The following is a 7,587-nucleotide window of genomic DNA, read 5'->3' as shown; positions in this document are numbered from 1 at the left end:
GTGACAGAGTGAGACTCCAACTCAAAAAAAAAAAAAAAGAGGAAAATGGAGAGTAATCCATATCCTCTTAGGACAAAAGCAATTGCAATTCTTAAAATTTATCTAAGGTAATATTTAAAAATCATGTTTTCGAATAGAAAATTGTTCTAAATTACTTAGAAACCCTGAAACTATAGAAGACTAAGAACAGAGATTAATCTTATTATTATTAAAATACTTCTGATTCGTAAGAATTCTATCCCACTGCTTCCAAATGCATTGTCCTGTGCTCTCTTCCAGGTTCCTTCTCCCATTCGTGACCACCCAGGGCACACATGAAAGCTCCATTCCACCTCAAATATATCTCCTGTTCATACTCACCCCTCCTCAGCACCAGTGAGTCTGGGTTTTTTTCTATTCTCTGGAATTTCTCTTTCTTTTGCTATGGGTAGCCTACATACAGTGTCCCATGATCCTTGCTGTCTGAGATTCCCACACTAGCTGTTTATTCTCTTTTACCCCTTCTCCTGCCATGTCTCTGGCTTCCTTTCTGTCTGCATGTCATTTTGTTGCACCCTTTTGTCTTCTCTCTCTCTCAGCTTCCTCTTTCTCTAAGATGATCTTTTTAGTGTGTGCCTCAGTCCCTGGGACTCTCTCTCTCCCTTGGGACCCTTCTTCACTCTATACAGTTTCCTATTTTACTTTATTTGGTTTTCAAACTGTCTTTACTTAGTTCACACCCTCTCTCTGGCCTTCATTCGTTTACCACAGAAAAGTAAAATAAGAGGTCATTTCACAGAAGATGATGGAGAGTGACAGAAATTATGAATGAGAATCTATCAAAAACTGAAACATGAAACACACAGAGCATAAACAACCACAGAAAAAGGTTCAGAAAGAGAAAGAGGTAATGGGCCATGGATGGGGAACATATGGCATGAGACAAGTCCCAGAATCAGGAAGATCTCCAGATGGGGCATAGAGTTGGGGTGAAGCATTTGCAAAAGCAAATGAGTGTGTTGGGAAGGAGGAAAAGTGAGAATCACAAAGAATAACAAAGAAGAAGCTTTATGGGAGAAATGGAACCAAAGAGAAAAGGAAAGAAAAAGAAAAAATTAGAGCAACAGAAAATAAAAGAGAGGTTAAAAATACACATGCAATGAAAGAATGACAGCAGAGACTTCAAAAATGGGGAAAAACAAAGAGAAGTTAAGACAAAGCAGGAGAAAAAAAAAAAAAAAGCAAGCCAATCCAGGCAGAAAAAAAGGCCAGAGTCAGACAGAGACCCAAAAACAGATTAAGACTTATTTAGGGACACTTGAGAGTCCTGGAATAAAGAGACAGAGAGAATGCCCATAAGAAAGAGAATAGAGCCAGGCTCGGTGGCTCAGCCTGTAATCCCGCGCCTTCGGGAGGCTGAGGTGAGTGGACTGCCTGAGCCTGCGGATTCGAGACCCGCCTGGGCAGGCGAGACCTCATCTATACAATAAATAAAAAAATAAGCCGGGTGTGGTAGCGCGCGCCTGTAGTTCCGGCTACTCGGAAGGCCGAGGCGGAAGGATCGCCGGAGCCCAGCAAGTTGAGGCTGCGGTGGCCGGGAGCGGCCACTGCACTCCAGTCTGGGCGACAGAGTGAGACTCCAACTTAAAATAAAAAGAATAAAGAGAATAGTGTCATAGAAACCATGCCAGATTTAGAAGGATCCGAGCATACTCAGAGCAAAGTAGTGGAATGACCTGCAAGAAAAAAAACTGGTATCAAAGACAGAGAATCATACAGAATGAGAGGTAGCCAGATGCCCAGTATAAACAACCAAAAAACAAACTGATTAAAAAGAGACAGAAGGGGAAAAGAGAGGGCATAACAAAGTCACTGACTCATACCAATAGAGTGCGAAAGCCATTGAGAAAGAACCCAGAAAAGAAAAGAGATCGGCAGTGCCATAAGAGAATACTGACTATGAACCACAGGTCCAGAGGAGCCCTGTCAGGAAAGGGAATGTGAGGAGCACAGGAAGGGAGAATGAGGAGGGAGAGTAGGAGTGCACACACGAGGGACCCAAGGAACCTGAAAGACAGAGCAAGTATATCCGATTCGGCTGGGGAGTCAGGCCATTAGAGGAGCTGTGAGAAGTCAGTCAGACTGGGGCATGTCAGAGAGGATCAGATGGTGGGGTTGGCCCTCATTCTGTAGACAATGAGACAACAGTGAATGTTTTTGGTAATAGAGAGTGCAAAGCCCTGGGGCCACAGGCGCCTCAGGTGCAAAGCCCTGAAGGCAGACTGGGCTCTGTTCCTGGATCTGCAAGCCTCCACCATCCCTAGGTGCTTGGGGCTAAAATCCTGAGATCATATCAGGACTGGGAAAGAGCCACTACCACTGAAGAGAAGAGGAAGCTAAGAAGAAAGCTGGGATTGGTTCCCTTTCTACAGGGCTAGTAAAGGCAGAGAAGGGCTAAGAAAAATAATAATCCAGACCCAGGCAACACAGTGTATCATCTGAATAGGCTATAAAATTATGTACCCTTTCTTCCTCTAACTTCTGCTTTCGTTTTTCTTCCGCGGATATTCTCCGCTGCTCATCTTTCTCTTTTTGCTCTCTCAGCTTTCGCTGCTTTTCTTCCATCTGTTTTTCATATTGGATCTTGGCCTTTCTTTCTTTTTCAAGTAGTTGTGTTTCTTTATTGGCTGAAATATTCCAAATACATTTTCAAGGTATAAGAGCCAAGAAAATATTTAAGTTTTCCACATTACGCATATAGAAGGAAAAAGTTACTGTATCTCATTCTCTTTCTTAAAGTAACACAATCTATGCTAGTAACTAAAGATTTACTATAAAAATGAACAGAGGTGGCCACTAAAGAGTCATTTTCACTAAGTGTTCACCTAACTTTGGAGAACTGAATTGCCTATGCCAGATGACTCCCATCCTGTCCAAACTACAATTCTAAATTGAGAAGAAATATTTTCTTTTATGTGATATTTCTGCTGATTTGAACTAACGTCAAACACCACCAGATTAATATGCTGTATGTTAAATATAAATTTAAAAAAATACATGGTCAGTATATACATTTTGTTTCCTACTTTAGGAAAGTTCTTATCTATACAGACCATATTAAACATGATGGTTTTACATTAATGGACTTAGCCATATACCATGTTATAGAAAAGCATACTTGTTCCCTATATTCAAATTTTCCCTCACTAAATGCTTCTGAACTGTGACCTTGCATAAATTAGGATCTTAAAGGATAATCTTTCTATGACTTCAGAGCATGTTTTTACCTTTTTTATGTTGGAGTTATTAGCAACTTATTTTCATTTTTATTATCACTTTTACTGAATTCTTACTCTGCTTGTTTCTATAACTGAATAAATTTTCACTCCTTAGTTTTCAGAAAATCAAACCTAATGAAACTATACCTGCAAAAATTAAACAATTTAGTGAAATTGTTACTTGATTTAGTACAAAGATTTAAATCCAACATAATACATAATATAAAATTATAATCAATGATATAAACAAATCAGGAAACAATTAAAAACACTTTGAAATACACAACATAAAATACATTCATTTTGATTTTTTAAAAAAGTCTAAAATATACCATCTTGCTGTCTCCATTTTTCTTCCCTGCGTTCCTTTGCTAATCTTTGTTTTTCATCATATTTAAGCACAGATCCATCTATTACTAAAAAAGAGAATATTGTTAGACATTAATAGGATATCACACTTTAAAGATATGACACTTTGCCATCTATAAAAGCATTATAGAAATTATACCTGGTTTACATGCTGATCTTATATTTGAAGACTGGTGTGCAGCAGGGCTAACTCCACTTTGATTCCTCCTTTCTTCAGCAATGGCATGAGCTGCTGCAACTAAAATACAGGGAGATAAAGGAAAGAGATTAGATGTTAAGAAAACAAACAGCTAATATAAAAGTCAGCAAACCACAGCCAATTGTATGTTGATAATAAAGGATATGGCCACTTCTACAAGGTAAAATGGCTGATTTATCTGGGTCAACAACAAACATAAATTGAGTATATATGTTGTTCAACAATACTTTAGCAAAGTAAAACAAAGTGTTTACTGTGGATGTTCCAGGGCATTTGCGAACATAAATTATTAGCGTTATTAGTGGCAGTGACAGCACAAGCTTGTGAATGAGTTGGAACAAGTGATTAAAAACTTTGAAAAATGTCTCAGACAAGACATTATACAAAGTATGAGAAAAACTGAGCTGGCAAGGAATTGGAAAAAATGTTTCACTATAAATTGGGAACTTAGAGCCGGGCTTGGTGGCTCAGCCTGTAATCCCTTGCTTGGGGAGGCTGAAGTGAGTGGACTGCCTGAACCCGCGGGTTCGAGACTCGCCTGGGCAACTTGGCGAGACCTCACCTCTACAATAAATCAAAAATTAGTTGGGCGTGGTAGCACGCGCCTGTAGTTCCGGCTACTCGGAAGGCTGAGGCGGAAGGATCACCAGACTCCAGCAGGACGAAGCTGCGGTGGCTGGGAGCAGCCACTGCACTCCAGTCTGGGTGAAAGTGAGACTCTAACTCAAAAAAGAAAAGAAAAGGAAAAAAAGGTTAAAAATCTATGGATCTAAATCTGGAAGGAAAGTGTTAACAGTAAAAGCCTCAGAAATCGGGCCCAATATCAAGGAGTAACCTTATAAATTACCTGTATCAAGGGCTTTCTTTCCTGGCTGCAAGCTACAGTCACCTCAATCACCTTTAAAAAATTAGCAAGGCCTGCCCCTCTTCCCCCCACCCTCCAGTTTCCGGCCCAGTCATCTACAGTTGTTAAAAGCTCTATTCTGATTAAAAGTGAAGGTAAACCGGGCTTGGTGGCTCAGCCTGTAATCCAGCGCCTTGGGTGGCTGAGGTGAGCCCGCGGGTTTGAGACCACCTGGGCAACTTGGGGAGACCTCATCTCCACAATAAATCAAAAAATTAGCCAGACATGTTAGCATGCGCCTGTAATTCCAGCTACTCAGAAGGCTGAGGCGAAGGATCGCCAGCACCCAGCAGGTCTAGGCTGCAGTGGCCGGGAGTGGCCACTGCACTCCAGTCTGGGTGACAGAGTGAGACTCCAACTCAAAATAAAAACAATAAAAAAAGTGAAGGTAGAAGAGCCACTCATCTACAAGAAGGAGAGGATAACATTCTAGGTAGAAAAATGTTAGGCAAACAAATACAAATTATACAAAGTGCTACCATATGTCTTATGTAAACAGGCAAAAAAGTGATAAACTTTAATAAGGGTGGAATATAAGATTAGAAAAACACAACTTCAGGGAAAGTAAGAAAAACTAAAATTACAGGCGCTACACATGAGTTATTATAGGGGAATCCTTAAACCCTTTAATTCCATGTATCTAAAATGCCCAATACTGGACATCTCCAGGAACGGTATGGAAAATAACACTGAAAACTCTATTCTAACTTTATATAAAAACGCAGAAAGCATACCTTGCAATATTGCATACAAGTCTGGTCTATATCAAGGAAAATATAACAATTGAAGATGGGCAGTTAAAATAAGGGAATAGAGGGGCTGTCCTGCACCAGAATGAATGGACTCTGAGATGTTAGCTGCCACTGAAGAAAGTTATCTAGGAGCTATTTTACATTATAACCTTGAAAATGATAACATGGCCGGGCTGGGTGGCTCAGCCTGTAATTCCCCGTTTTGGGAGGCTGAGGTGAGTGGACTGCCTGAACCCACGGGTTCGAGACCCGCCTGGGCAACTTGACCAGACCTCATTTCTACAATAAATCAAAAAAATTAGCCGGGCATGGTAGCGTGCGCCTGTAGTTCCAGCTACTTGGAAGGCTGAGGCAGAAGGATCGCAGGAGCCCAGCAGGTCGAGGCTGCGGTGGCCAGGAGTGGCCACTGTACTCCAGTGTGGGCGACTGAGTGAGACTCCAACTCAAAAAAAAAAAAAAAAAAAGAAAGTGATATCACAATTGCTGCCATAGGGATCACCATTTCAAAAGATTATTATTATTATTTTTTTTGCCCTAGAGACCTAACATCTCGGATAATCTATGATTTAGCTAAATTTGAAGATTAGGCTCTTCTCAGCTTCCTTAATAATTTAACTACTAGCAATTCTGTGGACCACACTTATCTTCTGAATTTGAGCATCAATGCATCAACGAAAATTCTCAAGTATAGTCTACAAATTATCACTGCCACATACCTCCCACTTACAACATTTGTGAGCACAGAGAAAACAATAAAGTACATTGTAGTACTGTTTTTGCATATTCAGTTTTCCTGTTTAGAAGTTCTAAGTATAGTTTGTATTTAATACAACTGAGCTGAAAATTTCTCTCAACATGTACATTTCTACCAGATAATTTTTCTTTTTTTGAGTTGGAGTCTCACTCCGTCGCCTAGACTGGAGTGCAGTGGCCGCTCCCGGCCACCGCAGCCTCGACCTGCTGGGCTCCGGCAATTCTTTCGCCTCAGCCTTCCAAGTAGCCGGAATTACAGGCATGCGCTACCACGCCCGGCTGATTTTTTGATTTATTGTAGAGATGAGGTCTCGCTGCCCAGGCGGGTCTCAAACCCGCGGGCTCAGGCAATCCACTCACCTCAGCCTCCCAAAGGCGTGGGATTACAGGCTAAGCCATCGAGCCCGGCTTCTACCAGATAATTTAAAGATCTTAGAGGTAGCTGTGGTGGGAATAATGAACCAAATCATATAAAGGCTATTGTGGCAATAATAACAAATCTGATTTTTAGACCTTTATATCCAAATTCCTACTGGCAAGAAATTCATTCACAGAAAACACATGATTTAAAAATTATTTAAAATGTCCAGGAAATAGGAGAAAGCCTTTATGTATGGGCTTAACAGAGTTAATGTTTTAATCAACTTCATTGAATGAGAGAATTTATTTAACAGGCATTTAAATGAATGAGGGCAGCCGGGCTTGGTGGCTCAGCCTGTAATCCCGCGCTTTGGGAGGCCCAGGTGAGTGAATTGCCTGAGCCCAAGGGTTCGAGATCCACCTGGGCAACATGGCGAGACCTCATCTCTACAATAAATCAAAAAAATCAGCCGGGCACGGTAGCGTGTGCCTGTAGTTCCAGCTACTTGGAAGGCTGAGGCGGAAGGATCATCAGAGCCCAGCAGGTTGAGGCTGCGGTGGCCAGGAGCATGCCACTGCACTCCAGTCTGGGCGACAGAGTGAGACTTCAACTCAAAAAATAAAAAAATAAATAAATGAGGGCATTTACTTAATATTTACTTAAGAGTAACAGCCAGGTACAATAAGTATGCCACAGTATTTCTGTATATATTATTTCTGTAGCTCTTCTACTAACTCTAAATCTGAAATTAACCTGAAAAGTAAAATTTATCTTTTGCCTGGAGATTAAATAAGAAAATTTGTAGTGTATTACTAAAATTGAATTATGAATCTTAATCAGTACTTATGGTACTTTACTAAAAATTGCCGTAACAAATGTTATATAGCACTTTACCACTTACAAAGTTCACTTGTAATATTTCTTTTTTTATCTTCTTTTTTTTTGAGTTGGAGTCTCACTCTGTCGCCCAGACTGGAGTGTAGTGGCTGCTC

General features: G+C 40.6%; 1 protein-coding gene across 1 annotated transcript in view; it reads right to left on the bottom strand.

Annotated features, from left to right (window-relative positions):
• LOC110596726 (MAP7 domain-containing protein 3-like) overlaps positions 1–7,587 on the bottom strand; it is a 43,635-nt gene that overhangs the window by 8,327 nt on the left and 27,721 nt on the right. The window contains 3 exon segments of the mRNA XM_021718659.1: positions 2,503–2,666; positions 3,590–3,673; positions 3,766–3,864. Coding sequence (XP_021574334.1) covers positions 2,503–2,666; positions 3,590–3,673; positions 3,766–3,864 — 347 coding nt within the window.

This window comes from Carlito syrichta, unplaced genomic scaffold (assembly GCF_000164805.1).
Source record: "Carlito syrichta isolate Samal-C Ts95f unplaced genomic scaffold, Tarsius_syrichta-2.0.1 Scaffold313184, whole genome shotgun sequence".
NCBI classification, from domain to species: domain Eukaryota; kingdom Metazoa; phylum Chordata; class Mammalia; order Primates; family Tarsiidae; genus Carlito; species Carlito syrichta.
This window is presented reverse-complemented; position numbering and strand designations above follow the sequence as displayed.